Genomic DNA, 22,108 nt, shown 5'->3' with positions numbered 1-22,108 from the left:
TGCTAAAAGAGCAGAGAACTGGAGTGGGAATATTCTAGCCCAGCAGAAAGGCAGGGACTAGGAGGCAAAGTGAGGATCAAGGCAACACCAGAATCAGAGCAGAGTGGGGAATGAGCCCCAATATAGAAACAAGCTAGGTTCTCCAGAGCCAACAGACCCACACTGCTCTTCTCTTTCCTACCAGGACTTGATGGGTGACCGTTGGTCCGGTATATTTCATTCCTCTCCTAGGGTGACAAACCCTGGACTGGCTGAATAACAACATGACCCCAAGAGCAAAGGGCTGGAAGGGCCTAGATAAAGACTGCAATTTGGGGTGAGGACTTGAGCACACCATAAGCTATAAAGAGATTCTGCCCATTGTCTTCAAGGATGAGATTGGCAACTTGTGATATTTTATTTATTTATTTATTTATTTATTTATTTATTAATGAGACAGAGTCTTGCTCTGTCTCTCAGGCTGGACTGGACTGCAGTGGCGTGATCATGGCTCACTGCAACTTCCGGCTCCTGGGCTCAAACGATTCTCCTGCCTCAGCATCCTCAGTAGCTGAGGCGGCAGGTGTCCACCACCATGCCTGGCTAATTTTTGCATTTTTCTTTTGTAGGGATGAGGTCTCACCATGTTGCTCAGGCTGGTCTTGAACTCCTGAGTTCAAGTGATCCCCCCACCTCGGCCTCCCAAAGTGCTGGGATTATAGGTTTGAGCAACCGCACCCGGCCTGCAACTTCTGTTTTTTAGAGTTTATTCACACTCTCAAATCATGTCACTCTTTAGGGTATTACAGTTTGTAACTGCTACCTTTCCTAATTATAAATATATAAACCTGGCTTATTTTAATAACTAGTACTAAATGGGAAATCAGCAATTCCATAAAAAATACACACCTATTCAGATATAAAGCTGATAATAGATCTGAAACAGTAAATCAAAATATATTTTCTTCTCCCTAGTTCATGACACTCCGCCAACTGAACCCATTGAACCAGGAGAGCTGATTCCTTCAGAAGGAGGTACACGTGCCTAGAATAAACATCTCATTGCTGCATTTTGGGTTCGCAAAGTGGATGTGTCTCAATCTTCAGAGATGGTCTAGTTTTGCATGCATGGTATTGACAGCAAAAGAAAAGGCTAAGTCCTAACATTTTTCTTGATAAACCAAAAGCAAAACCTGGAAGTACGATCCTGATATTTTGCTGTAAGCATTTGAAGAAGCATAGAAGTTAACATATAAAGAAAGTCCTCAAGAGACATAAAGGTGAAATAGGTTATTTGATATTGGAAGGATGAACTAAAGATGAGAAGAGGGAGAGGAAAAGTCAGGCAGTTGAGATGAAGGGTGGGTTAAGTTCTTTAAGCTGAGAACCTCGAAGAGAAAAGAGAAACTCCTGAAGTCTAGGCAGAGGAATCCAAGTAGAGAGTAACAGTGGCATCCCTTGCCTAAGCAAAGAAACATCTCCTGAGAAATACTTCTAGGGAAATCTCGCAAACAGCTACCCCTCTGACTCTCCAGTAAATTCTACACTCACTTGATGTGAGAGCCAGTAGTTCCTTCCTGCAAGACAGCTGGAGACAGTGTTTGGCATGCCTTTCTTTTGGATGAGGAGTGAAATTACTCCATATTGGAGGAATGCAAAGTGGGGTGCCCAGAACAAGAGACCAATGGAAAGAAGAGTCGAAATCTACAAGCAACAGGACCAGTGAGAGCCAAGGTGGGGATCCCTTTCATTCAGAGAACTGTCCCTGAGCTATGCCAGCTGCAGATGCTTCAGCAGGGCAAAAAGAAAGACAGAGAGAAAAGGCACCTCACTACAGACGTCATACTCCCACATCTGCAAATGTAGAGAGGCTTTTCCTGAACCCAGACACCATTTTGTGATGAGGATGGGAGGCAGTTTTTGAGATGGAGTGGAGGAGGACTCTAACCTGATGAAGTTTGAATTCTGAGTTGACTGAATATTTACCCAAAATATAACACTGGAAGAGACTGTTATCCTGACTGGCAAGTTGAAGCTTGAGCTTTTTTGCCTGCCCCCATCAGCAGAGGAAATAGAGGTTTTGACAATGATATGAAACAACACAAACAATAATGCAAGTTCATTGTTTTTTCACACACCTATAATGCAGTGTGAAATATTTTGTCATGTGTTTATTTTTTGGTCTGGAAGTCTGTGGCTATTGCAACGAGCTTTCCTTCTGCTTTTGGGTGTTTCTTTTTTGTTTTGTAAATTCATCCAACAGACTGAATCCTGAGCCAAAGAGAATCACAGAATCATGACACTTACTCAGATGACTGACAAACTTGCCCTAGTTTTCTATTCTGCTTGGATTATTTCTGTGAATTTCCCACCAGTTGATTTTCATGTAAATGCATATACCAACTTTACACAAATGTGTAGTAGTCATTTCTTTAAGTCTAGTTGTACACGTTTGATGGTTCATAGCTGCAACAAGATGTATATGCTGACAGCTCCATGCAAAAATGCTTAAAGTATCCAATTAGATTCCAGTTTTCCCAAGAGACCAGGCTGGGTTTTTGAAGCTGGCACATAGGACAGCCTATGCTGGTACGTCCATCATCACCAGGAAGATTTGTGAAAACTACAGCCTTTCCATGTCACCAGCCATGTGCCTATCAATATAATATGTGAAAAGTGTTAATTACCATGTGTATATCTGCATGATTGACTCAGTAATAATATTAATAATAATAATTGACGTTCAGATAGAATTATCAACATGCAGATTATATTTTTTAATTAATCTGCATACGTGCTAATGTGGGAAGAATATGTTGGTTTCAAGATGGTCCCCTTGACATGCAACTTGTTTCTCCTTGGCAATAAACCATTGGAACTTTGGGCACTATGAAGTCTTTTGATTTACATGAGAACACAACAGTGTAGAAGAATCCGATCCTGTCATGTGATGCATTCCAAACTCTGCATGTAGAATTTCTGGATGACCACGGAGGTTATCTCAAAGGATACTTATAATATGTAGTCCTTAGAAAATACAGGACATTGCTCTAAGAACCTTACATGTAGTAATCATACCTACTAATTCCAAGGTCATTGCCAATTATAGGTTTTGTGATGACACAGTAATACAGCCTTGCCTATGAATAAGTCACTTATGTGCAATAAGCCCTCAAAATATTCTGAGACTATTTAGTTGTCCATGGTTGTGTTTATTTCAGTACAGAATGACAAGGTCAAAAAATTCTAATCTAACAGTTCTCTTCATTTCAGACATATTTATTCAGCATCTATGAAATAATTACTACGTGGAAAAGCTATATGCTGCCAATTAGTTTGAAGGATTTGCTTCCTCTCTGCCTTAACTACTCTGGCAACGTGACTGAACTGACCAACTATTTCACCATTAGCAGGCAGATCCTGAATCTCACCTGACTTACTACAGTTCTGAGGGACTTGAGAGCCTGGGATATGAAAAATCCATTGTCATGAAAAGGCCTATCAAAGGACAGATTGATAAGAAGAAAAAAAAAGCCAGGCTCATTATGAGGAAAAAGAGCACAATCGTTTTCTTAAAATTAGATTACTGAGTTTAACTATTTGACACATATTTATTCCAATTAATTTCAATTAGGAAAAACAAGTGTAAATGGATGTGTAGACATAAACTTACAAGGCAGCTTGACTGAGATCATTAGACACGATATTCATGTGTAACTATTAGTATAGCTAGTAGATGGTGAATCATTCCTTCTCAACAGTCACTTCTGTTTGCTGGAAGTCATGGTATGGCACTCCTAAAATTAAGTATGCCATTAAGGATTCTAATCAATCTCAACATGCATATGGCTTTTTTTTTTTTTGTTAAGAAAATTAATAATGCATAAGAGCCACAGAAAGTAACTAAGGCATTCTTGTCTTCCTCTCTTTCAACTCCTCTCAGAACGCTGCACACAAAGGAAAGGCAAGAACGGGCTGATGATTTTGAAGCAGGTCTTGGTAGTGAATATTCAAGATAGACTCTCTGGAGGATCACCACATCATAGCACATTTATCCTGGAACCTGAGATCTGTTGCCAGTGTTGCAAATGAAGGAATTATGATAGTCATGTCAGCAAACCGCACTTTCTCTGAGGGTTCCAGACATGCAGCCTATGAAGAACCCATCAACAAGGAAATCAGACTTGGAGGGCCTTTATCCAGAAAGAGCTTATCAAGAAAAGGTGACCATCACAAACCTGAAGCTCAGACTTAAGATCCCTGAGAATCAGGGAGATGTTTCAAGGGATTCTGGAGAACGTATCTATTTTTATCATAATACTGAGATGTCACTGGCCTTTTTTACCTTGCTAACAATTGCACTGACGGTGCACAAGCAACAGGCAAAATTGCTGGCATGTTAGACCTGATCAAGGCAGTGACCTCACACTGTACGACTACTTATTCATCATTTACCGTGAAATGGTGAGCAAACAAAGTGAGGGGAAAAGCTGGTTTGTTAGTGGTAAATGAAATGCCTTGGAGAATGTGTTTTGTAGGAGGTAAATTATGAGGATAATTGCATTATTTTTAAATAGTTTTCTCAGACATCAGTGAAATGGGAAAACGGCTATGTGATAATATAGAATAGCCCTTATGAAAACAACAGTTGGCCGGGCATGGTGGCTTATGCCTGTAATCCCAGCACTTTGGGAGGCCAAGGCAGAGGGATCGCTTGAGCTCAGGAGTTTCAGACCAGCCTGGGCAACATAGTAGGACCCCATCTCTACAAAGAAAATTAAAAAATTAGCCAGGTCTGGTGGTACACACTTGTGGTCCTAGTCACCTGGCTGGCTGAGGTGGGAGAATCGCTTGAGTCTGAGAGGTTGAGGCTGCATTGAGCTGTGATCACACCACTGCACTCCAGCCTGGGCAATAAGGAGAGACCCTGTCTCAAAATAAATGAATACATAAAATAAAATATAAACAATAGTTATGCTTATTTAGTGTCTGCTGTGTGCAAAGTGTTCCACATATATGATTTTCAACTTTTACAACAATTTTGAAGATGTTTTTATTCCCAATACACAGAAAAGTGAACTGAGGCTCAGAGGAAAGTGAAGGAATCCCGCATTATCATTGCCACATCCTTGTTAGTAGAACCTAAAGCTCTCCCATCTCTGTCATGCTGCGAAGACATACAAGTTGGTGCTTCATCATGGAAAGTCATGCTGGGAAATCAGGTCTTGGGAAGATGTAAAGTGATAACACCTGGGATAGAAAATGGTCCACAATCAAAGCATTTATACAAATTTCTAACCCATATTGTGCCAAACAAGCTTTACGATGGAAATGCTGCTGGGCCATGAACACCAAGAATCACCACTACTGTTAAGCTATTTCCCCTATGCAAACTGGATTAAGAGCAATTATAGAATACTTGCTTTTAAGAGTTATGTTGTTATTTAATCATTTTTCATTTTAACTTCTATTTCTCTCTCTCTCTCTCGAACTGCTTTAATTTATAATTGCTAATGTTGCCTATGTTATATATTTCAATGAGCTTTTCAAGGTGTGTTTTAGTAGAACAGAATTGAAAGATAGTGTCAATTTGCTTTTATTTCCAATTTGCTATTTTGCTATTACAGAAACAAAGACAGCTGCATTCTCTATGGGGTTTATACACTAAACTGTACCTTTATTTTCTCCATCACTTGATTACATGGTACATATTTCTTTATTTTTATTTAACAAAGATTTTTAAAGTGTTTAATATTTCAAAGGGTGGTACAACTAATTAGGAAAGGCACAAAATCCTCAAAGAGGTATTGGGTCTCATTGAACAGACAGACATTCATCAAACTACAACCAGAAGAATAAATTCAAGTCAATCAATCAGAACCAAAAACAAACAACAACAAAACAGAAAGCTCTGAGGATCTAATTTTGGCTCATATAGAAGTATCCAGTATTAAGTTTCCTCGTAAGTTGAGAAGTTTTGCTTCATTTTGGTATCTAGAGAAGTGATTGGAGAGGAAGACAATGTTTAGCTAAACTGTAGCTGAGGATAGGGAGTACAGTGGAGTTGTGAGTTAAGTAGATCCTGACATTTGTAATCTCCTCTTGGAGGGTCACTTGAACGTGCTGCTTGCTGTAGTGCCGTGCAGTGAATGGCAATGTTTGTATGTCAGACCCCTAGGAATTGGGGAGATGTTTTAAGGGATACTGGAGAACACATCTATTTTCATCATAATACTGAGATGTCACTGGCTTCTTCTTACCTTGCTAACAATTGCACTGATGGTGCACAAGCAACAGGCAAGACGGCTGGCATGTTAGACCTGATTGAGGCAGTGATCCCACATGGTACTACTACTTACTCATCACCACCATGCGGTTGCAGTCAAAGGATGCTAGTTTCACATAAAGAAATTAATTTTCTTAACCATCTCCAGAATACATGTCGTTTTAATATTCTGCATGATGAGATGGGAAGTACCCAGAAACCTCTCCTGCTACACAATGAAGCTAGATGTTGTCTCCAGGAAAAGAACACGTTCCACTATTTCAGTGGTGATATGAAATAGTAGCTACCATTTATATTTCAAAGACTAACAGTCAATCTATGCACATTCAGACTTGGCTATTTGGCAGACATTTTTTGAAACATGAACAAAGTGAGCATTTCACTTCATGGAAAACAACTGACAGTATTTGCTGTTGAGGATACGATTCAAGATTTCAAGAAAAAAATAAAATCATAGAAATCTTACATCTGATGCCAGGAGCTTGATGACCTCCCAACACTGAAATTCTTCCCTATCAAATGAGTGGTGTTATCAATAAATGTGAATTTCTTTATCTTGTATAATGAAATGTATGAATATTTCCAAGTCATGCATAACTTAGTGAACCAATATTTTTCCAAAATCATGCATAGGTCAAAGATGCATGCTAAATGTAAGATAAAACAACGGGTTTTAATGTTACAAAGGACAGAAAGGTTTTTGATATGGGTTCCAATTACACTTTTTTTTTTTTTTTGAGACGGAGTCTTGCTCTGCCGCCCAGGCTGGAGTGCAGTGGCCGGATCTCAGCTCACTGCAAGCTCCGCCTCCCGGGTTCACGCCATTCTCCTGCCTCAGCCTCCCGAGTAGCTGGGACTACAGGCGCCCGCCACCTCGCCAGGCTAGTTTTTTGTATATTTTAGTAGAGACGGGGTTTCACCATGTTAGCCAGGATGGTCTCGATCTCCTGACCTCGTGATCCGCCCGTCTCGGCCTCCCAAAGTGCTGGGATTACAGGCTTGAGCCACCGCGCCCGGCCCCAATTACACTTTTTAATGAACCTTTAAGAAACTATCCATGTTGAGTTTTGGTATAGTATTAAAGAAGAATATCCACAATTATCTAATTATCTTTTTCAAACTATATCTCTGTGGGAGGACAGATTTTCTTCATACACACAAATTAAAACAATATACTGCAAGATATTGAGTACATCGGCTGATATGGGGATCCAGCTTTCTATTACTGAAATCAGACATTGAAAAGATTTTCAAAAATATAAAATATTCCGTATCTCACAATTTTTTTTGCTTTGGGAAATATAGTTATTTTTAATAAACCTGTTTTTATGTTAACCTGAAATAAGATGATTGCTCCTTTTAAATAAAGTCATAAACATTGTTAAATTTCTTAGTTTTAATGTCTAATTTGGTAAACATCAATAGACATAACCCATCTAAGTAAACTCTCTGTGAGGTCCTCAGTAATTTTTAAGATGGAAAAGAAGTCCTAAGACCAAACCATTTAAGAACCACCATTCTAGAAATGTATTCATTTCTGCACACAGGAATATGTTATGCTTTTATGTTTAGAAGTGGGCAGACAGGGTTGTTAACCACTGCGGCATTACTTGATCATTTATGTCAAGACTACAAACTTTAGCCTTGAGGAGGTAGCTTTTATAAATAAAGGATTCCATTCATCTTCTCTCGTCTTCTAAATCACTTTCCTCAGAATATCAGCCCCTCCATCTAATTTCTTGGTCACAATCACACCAAACTCTATGATCAGCTGCTTTCATTCTCTCCTCCTAATGCACATGTTTTTCCATCTACTGAATGACTTAATATGCTTATGTATCTGTGTCTCTGCATGGGTATATATGACAAGCTGATGCTCACATGGCCTCCAATGGTTCTGCCTCCTGATAACCCACACTCTGTGTAATCCCTTTCCTTCTGTGTGGCTGGCTTAGTAACGTGCTTCTAACTAATCACACTATCTCTTAGAGTTTGTATTCTAAAAAATTATTGCACTTTTGTGGTAGGCAAAATGCCCTCCCCACTCCCCACCTCAAAAATGTCCACACTCTAATACCTGGAACTTACAAACATGTGAAGTTGCATAACAATTATATTTGCAGATGGATTTAAGTTTACAGAGTTTAAGATATGGACATAATCCTAAATTATCCCAGTGAACCTAATCTAGTCACAGGCACCCTAAAAAGTGGAGAAATTTCTCCAGTTGGAGAGGAAGACGTGGTAGAAGGAATAGTCAGAGAGAGATTCCAAGCACAGGAAATACTCGTTGCACTGTTGCTGGTTTGGAAATGCAGCAGGCACCAAGACAAGGAATGCAGGCAGCTGAGAATGGCTCCTGGCCAGCAGCCAATCAGGAAAGGGGGACCTCAGTCTGACCGTTGAATCTGCCAACCACCTGAGTAAGCTGGAAAGTGGGCTCTCCTCAGAATCTCCCAATAAGAGGTCAGGCCACTGACCACCTTGATTCCAGCCATGTGAGAGATTCCAGCAGAGAAACAAGCCAAGCTCACCTCAACTTCTGACCTATATAACTGTGAGATAATAAAGGTGTGATGTTTTAAGCTGCTACATTTGTGGTATTTTGTTATGGCACCCACAGAAAACTAACACAGACTTCAGTAGTGGGGAAGGAAGAAAAGTCATTCCAGACAGCAGGATCTGCTAACATGAGCCAAGATAGATGGCACAAACAAGAAGAGGAAATGGCAAGTTATCTGATATGTCCAGCGCTTAAGAAATACGGAGAGAAGAGCCAATGGAGACGGAAAAGATAAGGTCGGAGAATGAGTGTCATGAAAGATAGTTCTTGCATTTGTCTGTAGAATAGATTAGTGTGAGCAGGAAGCTGCAGGAAGAATGATCAATCAGAAATAATACAGGTCAGATATGACAAGATCCTGAACTAAGAGACTGCCATTTGGAATCAATAAAAGTTTACAAGTTCAAGAGATATTCCTAAAGTGGATTCAACATAACTCGATAAAAATTGAATGAAACATTGAGAAAGAAACAAAAGGTGACTTCCACATTTTGGGACTAAATGAATTGAAAGATGGTAATACAGTGAACCAAAATAAAGAGTACAATTGTATCTGTTTTTCCTCCCTCAGGGAAAGGGGAAGTTAATTCATTTTGTTTGGAATGTGTTGAGTTTAAGTGTCCAGCAAGGAACTTATAATACTGAGGGAAACTCTAGGTAGAGGTGGAAGCTAGTGGAGGGGAAGGAATTTGAAGTCATTTTTATGAAAATATTTACAACCAGGAGTAAGTATAAACTCAGGGGAAACACAGGTCAAAGGAGAAATCCCTACACTTAATATAAAGGCAGCAGGGATAGAATAATGGAGAAGCAGTGGGGAAACAGAATTCATCAAAGGAAAATGCATGATCTAATGAGATAAGAAGAGAACTTGGAATGTATAGTGTCCTAGACCCAACAAGGAAGACTGATCCACTACTGGGTATCTGCTCAAAGGAAAAAAAATCATTTTATAAAAAAGACACCGTGTGCACGTTTATTCAACACTATTGACACTAGCAAAGTCATGGAATCAACCTAAGGGTCCATCAGTGGTGGATTGGTTAAAGAAAACATGGTACATATACATCATGGAATACTACACAGCCAGAGAAAACAATCACATTCTTTGCAGTAACATGAATGCAGATGGAGGTCATTATTCGAAGTGAATTAATGCAGAAAGAGAAAGCTGAATATTGCTTGTTCTCAGTTAGTAGTGGGAGCTAAACTATGGGTACACATGGACATAAAAATGGCAACAACTGACACTGAGGACCATAAAAGGGGGACAAGGGCTGCAAATGATCTATTGGGTACTATGTTCACTGTTTGGGTGATGGGTTCAATAGAAGTCTAAACCCCAGCACCACGAAATATCCCCATGTAACAAATCTGCACATGTACCACCTAAATCTAAAAAACTTCTTAAAAGGGGGAGATGGAAGAAAGAACCATTGCTTAGCAGTGTTGAATAGCGCTGAGCATTCCATTAGAATGAACATGAAAAGAGGTCACTTGAGTAGGCAACTATTTGGAAAGAAGAGCTCTAAATGGACAATGGTATGAGAGGGGATGTTCCATGGTTGAAGGGCGAGCTGGATAGGTAGAAGTAAAATCAAGGCATGCACTACTGTGTTATGATGTGGCAAAGGCTTGAATGCAACCAAGAATGTAATGAAGTATTAGTGTATCAGGGAAGGAAGGTCAAAGAAAATCTTCCTAAGAAGAGGGACACAGGGTGGGAGGGGATGGGGGAGAGGAAGGGGCTGACGTTACAAAAGAAAATTCCAGATGGAAAAAGTTCCTAGAGAGAGGACAGTGGATGAGTTCAAGAGTTTGAGAGCCCAGCACAACGGTGAGACTTGCAAAAAAAAGTCTGCTGAGACAGAAATAAATGGCCAGGGGCAGTGACTCATACCTGTAGTCCTAACACTCTGGAAGGCCAAGGTGGGAGAATTGCTTGAGCTCAGGGGTTCAAGACCAGTCTGGGCAACATAGTGAAACCTCGTCTCTATTGAAAGTCAGAAAAATTAGCTGGGTGTGGTGGTGCATGCCTGTAGTCCCACCTACTTGGGATACTGAAGTGGGAGCATTACTTGAGCCCGGGAGGTTGAGGCTGCAGTGAGCTATGACTGCACCATTGCACTCCAGCCTGGGTGACAGAGTGAGACTCTGTCTCAAAAACAAACAAACAAACAAAACAACAAAGAAATAAAATAAAACATAATGACATGGATAATATTTGAGTCGACAGGTAGAAAACCTGAAAATTAGTTAAGGGAATTTGGTCCCAAAATGTGGAAGTCACCTTTTGTTTCTTTCTCAACATTTCACATGATCCAGCTGGGTGTGTGGGTGCTTGGGGCAGCACTGACACACCAGCCTCCTGCTGCCTCAGCCCCCTCTGGGCTTTGGGCACTGATGAGCACAGGAAGGAGGCCAAGGGGTGGGGCTGAGGGCAGCTCTGTGTGGGCCTGCAGGTTCCCCTTGGCGTAAACAGCCTGGGTACCATGGGCACTATGGATGACAGGTTGATGGCAGTAGGAGGCAGACAGGCTTCTGGGTGGAAAGGGATGGGTTCCTGGTGAAGCCTCACCTTCAAGCCAGGGATGACCTGAGGTCAGGAGGGGGAGGCTGTCAGTTTCACAGACCAGAGTGAGAACTGATGGTGCTTTTCCTGGGCTTGGCCATGGCCGCCCAGGGACCAATCAGCATGCACTTCCTCCCCTCTGAGGCCCATAAAAACCCTGGACTCAGTCAGATTCGGGCAGATGAAGGGAGGACCTGCCTGTTAATAGGAGCTACCCATTCTCAGTTTCCTCTCCACTGAGGGCTGCACAGATGTCAGGATGACTAGCCTGTGGATAGGGGCTACCCACTCCAGGTATATTCTCCACTGAGGGCTGCACAGATATTGGGATGACCTGCCTGTGGAGGGGAGCTACCCACTGCAGGTCTCCTCTCCACTGAGGGTTGCACAGACATTTAGATGACCTGCCTGTGGAAAGGAGCTACCCATTTTGGGTTTCCTGAGAACTGTTCTGCCACTCAGTGAAGCGAAGCTCATATCTGTCTTGCTCACCCTCCAGTTGTCTGCATACCTCATTCTTCCTGGAGATGAGACAAAAACTTGAGATCCACTGAATAACAGCACTAAAAGAGCTGTAACACAAACAGGGCTGAAACATGCACCTCCGCTCACCACATTGAGGGTGACAAGAAGAAGAGAAGAGCTGCTTCCCTTTTGGGAGCCCAGACCCAGGGGCTCCCAGAGCCAGGGCTGTGACACCCTCTTTGGGATTCTGCAGTTCCTGGCATCTCCAAGCTTCAGGGCACCACCACATTCCCCTCATCCAGATGTAACTGCCCACAGCAGAAGCTGGGTGCAGTTCATCTGGTCCAGCCACAGCCTGGCATGGAGCTGGCACCTGTGTTGGCACCTGGAGCTGCCTGACCCACTGCAGCAGCCAGCATGCCTGGCTGCATGCAGTGACTGGATCCCCTGCTCGCTCACCTACACACCCCTTGCCACTCCACACCTGGCTCGCACTTGGCGAGTATGAGTTCTGGGCCAGTAGTGCAAGCCAAGCACAATCTGCAGGCCAAGTAGGTGAAATGAGCCCAGCAGGTGCAAGAAATACCCAGACAGAAGGTGCCACTGGCCACAGAGGTTTCTGGCTGGTGAAGCAACACTCCAAGGATTCCATGACACTTGAATAGGTGGATGACCAATGAATGTTGAAAAATGAGTGTTAGGCATACATTATAGATACTGCAAACATTTTTATATATGTGTGTGTATTCATTATATTACAGTATGACCCTCCAAAGTGACAGGTGTCCATATGTCCATACTACAGAAGAGAAACTGAGCAAAAAATCACAAAACTGGCAGCGATGGAATTTTTAACTTTTTTCATATATATTTTTAGAAACAGGTTCTCGCTTTGTCACCCAGGCTGCAGTGCAGTGGTGCAATCCTAGCTCACTGCAGGCTTGAACTCCTGGCCACAAGTAATCCCCCCACCTTGGCTTCCCAAAGTGCTAGATTACAGGTGTGTGCCACTGCATCCAGCCCAGACATGGAGTTTTAAATGTAGGTTTGTGAAGCTTCAAGGACTATGTTCTGTGCCTAAGTGCGAGACCAGAGAGTGGGGGAGATCTTGCCCAGGGAAGGAAGACTTGGAGAAGTATGGGGGTAAGAATGTGAGTGAGGCTTTGGCCCCTGGTGCTCACAGGAGTGAGGTCTGCCCTCACATTTTACTCTTCTTTCACTCAACTCATTCAAACCCAGTCCTGATCCAGTTACAGTCTATTGAGCAATTTTCCTTGGTCACTTTATACTGTTCCTTACATTATTGTTGTAATTGTTGTCATCATCATTGTTCCCTCATACTCACAGCTTTCTCTTTTTTTCCCTCTAGATCCGCCCTCTTTTCAGGAATATCCAACAGCAGTCATCAATTGAACTAACTGAAATCCTGGCTTGGGATCCACTTACATTTTAATGTACTATCAGTTCAATGGCTGTTGCGGGACAGCTGAGATCCTTATATTATAAATAAACCAACTAACACATACAATACATCAGGTACAGAATTCACATTTCCTTCAGTATAACATACAACTTAACTCTTCTGCATGAATCTCTGATTTGTCACACAATATAGAGGCTGAGTGTGTGGCACCTGAGTCACACTGAAGAATGTGCCTTTCCTAGCCTCATTTTCCGCATTTTAAAATGTAGCTAAAATACTTAATAATGCCCGTTGAGAAATAACAGAGTCAATATCCATAAAGTTTTTAGAATATTGTCTGGTACCTAGTAAAGAGTCAGTGCATATTAGCTAATTTTTGTGTAAAGTGAGACTGTTGTTGTTGTTTCTCTTGTGAAATGAGATACCCTCTTGAGGAAACCCAAGTTGGGCAAGAAGTGCACATTTTTATGAGAGATCATAGAAATGTCAGGAAATCCAGAGAAAGGAAACCAGGAAGAACCCAGCACCCAAGGAATTAGAAATGAAGCCATATCTTTGCAGAATCACAATGTTTCAGTTTGCACTCTCCCAGACATGTGAATCCATTTCTGAAGTTCCCAATTTAAAATTGCTGGCAAGAAATTGGACTGGCCCAGGTCCTGCATTCATAGCAAACCCCACAGGCCCCAAACATCTTAGCAGCCTGTACATGTATCCATTATCTAATCCTATTCCAAGCTTCTCGTCACCTCATTCAGAAGTGAGCATAGCTTCTGAATAGGAGCTTTGACAGGGGTCATTCTAGAAAAGTTCTAGGTAGAGTCATTACCTTGAAATACATCTAGTGCAAGCTGCCAAGCATGAAATTTATAGCACCTCTACTTTCTGTTCTGCCATCATTTATCTGATGGTAGAGCATTTTATACAGTGCCTCAGAGTAAATAAGGAGGAAGGAGGAACAGCCGTCTTTCCTCTGAGATATATTGGTTGGTATAGATGTCATATCTCAAGACAGCAACCAGTTTATTGCATCTGCTACTCCTCCAATTCATTTATAGTCCTAATGCAACTTACATTTGCCTTGTGACATGATGCTGGAGGCGCTTCCAAAGACAGTCTGTGCAAAGGGAGGAGGCAGGAAGAGGGGAGAAACAAGGCTAAGCCCCTCTGCAGAAGGGTCCTATCATCCTTATTCATCCAGGAAGAGACATAAGCCCTTTGCACAAAGGATGCTTTGAATTCTGGAGGGGAAACTCCACACATATTCATTACTTTCCCTCTTTGAATTACAGGAGCATAAAATGCAGAAACATAAGGAAGCATTTCTGCAGTTTTATGGAACATCGTACAAAGGAAAGTATTTTTTCCTCTCCAATAAAATAGTTTGGGTATCCCTTGTCTAGGCAGTGATATCTTGAGTGACTCGTTTTAATTACAAAACATGTTACTTTTTTTTTTTTTTTTTTGAGACAGGGTCTCACTCTGTTGCCCAAGCTGGAGTGCAGTGGCACCATCATGACTTACTGCAGCCTCAAACTCCTAGGCTCAACTGATCCTTCTTCGTCAGCCTCCTAAGTAGTTGGAATTACAGGTATGTACCACCATGCCCAGATATATAATGTGTTTTATTTTTTGTAGACACAGGGTCTTGTTGTGTGGCTGGTCTCAAACTCCTGGGCTCAAGTGATCCTTCCGCCTTAGCCTCCAAAAGTGCTGGGATTACAGGGGTGAGCCACCACGCCTTTTATGTATGTCACCTTTCACCCAGCTGATCGATATGGGTTCTGTAGGCACCACAGGCACAACAAAGAAACAGCTCCAATGTTTAATTTCTGATAAACATTTTAGCCCCCTTCTTAAAACCTTACAATGCTAGTCTCTTGAACCATAGCTCTCATTTTCAGCCCTCATAATTAACACATACAAAGGCATACTCACATACAGACACATAAACACACACAAATTCAGACACACACACAGACATAGGCACAAGAACATTAAAGAAACTGCAATTGCTAAACTGTAGAATAATATTTCACCCTGTCTTCCTTGTCTCCCCTACCACCTTCTACCTAGAATTTCTTCCCTACTTTACTCACCCACTAAACACTAATACCCTCAAGTATCATAGGTTTTTCAAAGTTGTTAATTGAGAAGACTGTCACTCCCTCATGGCTATAGTATAAGAATAAAATGATGTAATGTAAGCAAGACTGATGACATACTAGAATGTAAGTAAGTCATTACAATAGATATTGGCTTAACACTGGCAGCCTTTACTATCTGCAGTGCTAAGCAGATAGTAACATCTATTCTGCATTTCTTTCACAATTATAGAATTTTTTTATTTGAGCATGTAGCTAGTCTGCTAAAGACTACATTTCCCAGCCTCCTCTGTGGCTTGGTTGTGTGACTACATTTTAGCCAATGAGATATTTTATTTTGTATATCTTATTTTTTAGAAACAGAGTTTTGCTCTGCGGCCCGACACTCACACTTCGGTGTGATTATAGGTCACTGAAGCCTCAAACTCCTATGCTCAAGTGATCCTCCCACCTCAGGCTCCTGAGTAGCTAGGACCATGGGCATATGCCATCAACCTGGCTAACTTTTGAATATTTTTGTAGAGACAGAGTCTCACTATGTTGCCCATGCTGGTAACCAATAAGATGTTTTAAAAAGTTGAAATAACCCATTTCCCAATTACAACTTCCTGAAAGAGTGGAAGAGAATTGGTCACATGGAGCAAGAACACTGGGGAGGTCATGGTGATGTTTTAGGTCAAAATACGGCTAGGGTGAGGTAGGAGATTGTTAAGCAAATATTTGCCTCTGTTTCTGGGGTAGGCAGAATTTTCACCATCATGACTTTCACTTTCTGGTGTTGCTCCTATGGTTATAAGTAGGTTACATAGCAAAAGGGATTTTGCAGATGTAATTAAGGTTACTAATCAGTTGAATGTATCTTCCAAGTTATAATGACTTAAGTTGAATAACTTCAGCTGAATTAGTTGAACTTATCTTCTGACTGAATAAGGTTACTCAAGCTCACTTAATAAGCTTCCTACTCAACTGGAGATTACCCTGGATTACCTGGTAGATTCAGTGTAATAACACGAGCTCTTAGAAGTAAGAAAAAGACAGAGGATAATATCAGAGAGATTTGAAGTGTGAGAAGGACTTGACCTTCCATCGCTGTTCTAAAGATGGAAGAACCTGGTTGGGTGTGGTGGCTAACACTTGTAATCCCAGCACTTTGGGAGGCTGAGGATTGCTTGAGCCCAGGAGTTTGAGACCAGCCTGGGCAACATGGAGAAACCCCATTTCTACAAAATACGCAAAAGAAAACAATCAGCCTGATGTGGTGGTGAACACCTGTAGTCCCAGCTACTCAGGAGGCTGAGGTGGGAGGATCACCTGAGCCTGGGGAGGACAAGGCTGCAGTGAGCCATGGTCACACCACTGTACTCCAGCCTGGGTTACAGAGTGAGATCCTGTCTCAAAAAAAAAAAAAAAAAAAAAAAAAAAAAAAATTAAGATGGAGGAACCCATGTGGACAGTGTGAGAAGTAAAAAAATTCTGCCAATAATCATTGATCTTGGCAGAGAATCTTCAGCTCCAGGTGAGACCAGAAGTCCTAGATGATACATAAATTTCATTCTGGTAAGAGCTGGAGCAGAGATCCCAGTTATGCTCCTCTGCATTTCTGGCTTATGGAACTGAGATAATAAATGGGTATTGTTTTAGACTGCTAAGTTTGTGGCAATTTATTGCACAGCAAAAAAAAACTAACTAGTACAGTCTCTCTCAAGCTCCATGAGAGTATACTTCACTGACAAATGGTCTGACCAAAAACTGTAGACAGAAATGACACTTACAGGCTTAAATCTGAAAAGCAGCTTGTGTTTCTTCTTGTCCTTTGGGTGCTCTGCCCTCTGCCTCCAAGCTTGGCCCTGAATGTAACACATGGGGTAAAGCCACAATAGATGACTCCCAGAAAAAAAAGAGCATGAGAAGAAATGTGTATTTTTATGCATTGAGTTAGAGGCTAGCTTATTATGCAGCATTGTTGTGGAAATAGCTGACTGATACATGGACACATCCAAGCCAAAGCTTGCAGGACCTCAGCCAGAGTTGATATACTCCCCTGAAGGTCTATGCCTGTGGCCCTCCTGCCCACAGGATTCAACAGAAGAAAGCACTAGCATCAAAGAGGTGAAGACCACAGACCACCAATAAACAACCTCCAAATCAAGAAACGACAATAGAATGAAAATAAACCCATGCAAGTAAAGGTCAGTTCTGAAACACATCCATCGAACTCCATATATTCAGAAATACTTTTAAAACTAAATACTAATTTGTGTAAATGCTTACATAAATTAATCACATGACATATGACTAAGAAATTTGACTGCATTTTGAGTCACCAAAATGATCAAGTTCTTTTATTTAAGAATCTATATAGAGTTGAGCTCCTCTATGACATGTCTGGTGGTTCAGTAAGTCAATAACAACCAGTTATTTAATTCGTGATGCCAGCATCAATAAGTTAACTCACATTCATTCTACTTCACCTTGGAAAATTTACACCTTCTTCAGAACATCGAGCCTTGTGAAAACTATTTGCAAAATGCCAAACAGCTTGGACAATAAGGGAATAATTAACCAATCAATTTGAATGATGCATAAGAGCAAACATACACAAATCATTTTGTCCTTTTTAAGGCTTTACTTGTATAGCTAAAGTTTATTTATCATTGACAAACCACCAAGTATCTGATGTCTTGGATAACTGAAAGCTATGTTATATATCTTTTGGAATACGTAATTTTAATTAGGCCAAGGCCCTGTTCCTGTGATTATCCTCAAAGATGGGTTAAAGTTGTTTTAAGCCTATACTATCTGCAAAAAAAAAAAAAAAAAAAAAAAAAAAAAAAAAAAATCCGATTTTGCCTTGTGGCTCCAGTATTTTTATTCCTAGAACTAGCTATGTCTGCATTTTCTTTTTTTTTTTTATTGTTAAAAATCTACCTTTCCAAATATACCAATGTTATCACTTGGGGTTTAGAACCTGTGGAAAGGTTGGAATCTGCTAACACAGGAAATTCCATGAGCTATTTTGTTTATTTCAGGGTAGCCTAAAGAAAGATAAGACATCGTCCTCTAAAAAGGAAGTGGATACAAATGTTGATGACATCAAAACAATCACTTATAAAGTGAGATTTTTAGGTCAATGAAAAATACACAAAATATTGGATACATATATTTAGACCATGACGATTCTTATGGAGTAATTTCTTGTAAGGTATTGTATTCATTTTTATGCAGGCAATTCAGACTATATTGAATGGTAACTGAGCTCAGTAATGGTGTCTAGAGTGATTTGCACCTCAGATAAGAGAGAGTCCAAAAACACATGCTTCTTTGAAAGGTCATGTTAGCTACTCAATTTTTAAATAATTTTATCTAGATTGCTTTGCAAAAGTCATTGCATCTTAGGTAAGAGACTAAAAGAGTTTCTGATAAATACCCATGTAGAAATGGGGACAAGAGAGTTACAGAAGCTAGTGAGAATGAGAATGAATACAGAGGATTAATTTCCATTCGAATGGACAAGTTTAACTATGAATAGTGGGGCAAATTCTCAGCCAATTTTAAACTATAAAGCCAAACTGGAGGAGATAAGTAAAGTTTGGATTGAAAGTTTGAGAATAAGATTAATTATTCAGAGCCAGGTTGAGAAAGATCCCCCAAAAAAGAGTGGCCAGAAATCTGTGCACTTGAGGCTGTCAGAGCTGGGATAAGCCGGTGTATTAGTCTGTTTTCATGCTGCTGATAAAGACATACCCTGAGACTGGAAAGAAAGAGGTTTAATGGACTTATAGTTCCACATGGCTGGGGAGGCCTCACAATCATGGCAGAAGGCAAGGAGGAGCATTTCACGTCTTACATGGATGGTGGCAGGCAAAGAGAGAGAGTTTGTGCAGAGAAACTCCCGTTTTTAAAAACATCAGATCTCATGAAACTTATTCACTATCATGAAAACAGCATGGGAAAAACCCACCTCCATGATTCAATTATCTCCCACCAGCCTCCTCCCATGACATGTGGGAATTGTGGGAGTTACAATTCAAGATGAGATTTGGATAGGGACAGAGCCAACCCATACAATTCCACCTCTGGCCCCTCCAAATCTCATGTCCTTACATTTCAAATCCAATCATGACCTCCCAACAGTCCCCCAAAGTCTCTACTCATTTCAACATTGCCTCAAAAGTCTCACTGAGACAAGGCAGGTCCCTTCTGCCTATGAGCCTGTAAAATCAAAAGCAAGTTGGTTACTTTCTAGATACAATGAGGGTATAGGTATTGGGTAAATACAGCCATTCCAAATGAAAGAAATTGACCAAAACAAAGGTGCTACAGGCTCCATGCAAGTCCAAAATCCAGCAGGGCAGTCAAATCTTAAAGCTCCAAAATGATCTCCTTTGAGTCCATGTCTCATACCCAGGTCATGCTGATGCAAGTGGTAGGTTCCCATAGTCTTGGAAAGCTCTACATCTGCAGCTTTGCAGGGTACAGCCTCTCTCCCAGGTGCTTTCACAGGCTGGCATTTTCTGTGGCTTTTCTAGGTGCATGGTGCAAGCTGTCAGTGGATCTACCATTCTGGGGTCTGGAGGATGGTGGCCCTCTTTTCACAGCTCCACCAGGCAGTGTTCCAGTAGGGACTCTGTGTGGGGGCTCTGACCCTGTTTGCCTTCTGCACTGCCCTAGCAGAGGTTCTCCATGAGGGCCCCACTTCTACAGCAAACTTCTGCCTGAGCATCCAGGAATTTCCATACATCTTCTGAAATTTAGGCAGATGTTCCCAAACCTCAATTCTTGACTTCTGTGCACTCGCAGGCTCAATACCATGTGGAAGCTGCCAAGGCTTGGCAGCTTCCACCCTCTGAAGCCATGGTCAGAGCTCTATGTTAGGCCTTTTCAGCCATGGCTGGAGCAGCTGGGACACAGGGCACCAAGTTCCTAGGCTGCATACCACATGGGGACCTTGGGCTTGCCCATGAAACCACTATTTCCTCCTAGGCCTTTAGGCCTGTGATGGGAGGGGTTGCCGTGAAGACCTCTAACATGCCCTGGATATGTTTTTCCCATTGTCTTGGGGATTAACATTTGGATCCTCATTACTTATGCAAATTTCTGCAGCTGGCTTGAATTTCTCCTCAGAAAATGGGATTTTCTTTTCTATCACATTGTCAGGCTGCAAATTTTCTGAACATTTACACTCTGCTTCCCTTATAAAATGGAATGCCTTTAACAGCACCCAAGTCACATCTTGAATGCTTTGCTGCTTAGAAATTTATTCTGCCAGATATCCTAAATCATCTCTCTCAAATTCAAAGTTCCACAAATCTCCAGGGCAGGAGCAAAATGCCACCAGTGTCTTTGCTAAAACACTATGAGTTCTTCTTCTCTATCTGAGACCACCTCAGCCTGGATTTCATTGTCTATGTCATTATCAGCATTTTGGTCAAAGTCATTCAACAAGTCTCTAGGGAGTTCCACACTCTCCCATATTTTCCTGTCTTCTTCTGACCCCTCCAAACTGTTCCAACCTCTGCCTGTTACCCAGTTCCAAAGTTGCTTCCACATTTTCAGATTTCCTTTTAGCAGCACCCCACTCTACTGGTACCAATTTATTGTATTAGTTTGTTTTCATGCTGCTGATAAAGACATACCCAAGACTGGGCAATTTACAAAAGGAAGATGTTTATTGGACTTACAGTTCCACATGACTGGGAAGGCCTCACAATCATGGTGGAAGATGAAAGGCAAGGAGGAGCAAGTTACATCTTACATGGACGGTGGCAGGCAAAGAGAGAGAGAGCTTGTGAAGGGAAACTCCCATTTTTAAAACCATCAGATCTCATGAGACTTATTCACTATCATGAGAACAGCATGGGAAAGACCTGTCCCCATGATTCAATTACCTCCCACTAGGTTCCTCCCAGGACACGTGGGAATTGTGGGAGTTACAATTCAAGATGAGATTTGGGTGGGGACACAGCCAAACTATATGAGCTGGATAGGACAGAGTTGGCCAGAGATTCCAAGCAAAGGAAGGGTTTGGAGCAGGGGATGGCTATAGTACACAAGTCCTTGGAGCACTGTTCATATTGCATTAAATGGTGGGCCCCATAGTGGAGTATTTTTCACATGGGCAAAGTGAAATAGGCTCACTGGACTTGGGGTGGCATTCTGTTGGGGTCCAGGTTCAAGTCAGATACAAAATGCACATTCTGGATAGAAGAGTACACTCTATATCTTAGAACCCAGGGAAAGCTGAATGAGTCCACCTAGGTGGCCAGCTTACAGCTCAAGTGTCACCACTTGGTGTGTATGTTTATTATGAGTTAAAACCTTATTTTTTATGTATGTAAGAATTAATATTACTTTTAGAGCAATTTTACATTCATAGCAAAACTGTGTGAAAGGTATAGACATTTCCTCTATATCCCTTCCCCAACTCATGCACAGCCTCCCCCATTATCAACTTCATGCACCAGAGCAGTGCATTTGTTACAACTGATGAACCTACATTGACACATCATCATCACCATCGTCTATATTAGGGTTCACTCTGGGTGTTGCACATTCTATGGGTTTGGACAAATGTATAATGACATGGATCCACCATTATATAATGTCACACAGAGTAGGTTCACTGTGTTCCACCCTAAAAATCTTCTGTGCTCCACCTGTTCATCCCTCCTTCTCCCCACTGGCAACCACTGATTTTTTACTGTTCTCATAGTTT

The 22,108-nt window shown here is 41.4% G+C and overlaps 1 protein-coding gene across 3 annotated transcripts in view; it reads right to left on the bottom strand.

Annotated features, from left to right (window-relative positions):
• Positions 1-22,108, bottom strand: part of STS (steroid sulfatase) — a 285,243-nt gene that overhangs the window by 57,638 nt on the left and 205,497 nt on the right. Inside the window, exon 11 of one of the 3 annotated variants that reach the window (XM_074029460.1) lies at positions 5,000-5,229. The exons of the other annotated variants lie outside the window; for them this stretch is intronic. Within the exon in view, the coding sequence (XP_073885561.1) occupies positions 5,198-5,229 (32 nt within the window). The 3' untranslated portion in view covers positions 5,000-5,197. Of the gene's footprint in view, positions 1-4,999; positions 5,230-22,108 lie in introns of those variants that run through there. 3 annotated transcript variants of the gene reach the window in all.

This window comes from Macaca fascicularis, chromosome X (genome assembly GCF_037993035.2).
Source record: "Macaca fascicularis isolate 582-1 chromosome X, T2T-MFA8v1.1".
In the NCBI taxonomy this organism is placed as follows: Eukaryota; Metazoa; Chordata; class Mammalia; order Primates; family Cercopithecidae; genus Macaca; species Macaca fascicularis.
This window is presented reverse-complemented; position numbering and strand designations above follow the sequence as displayed.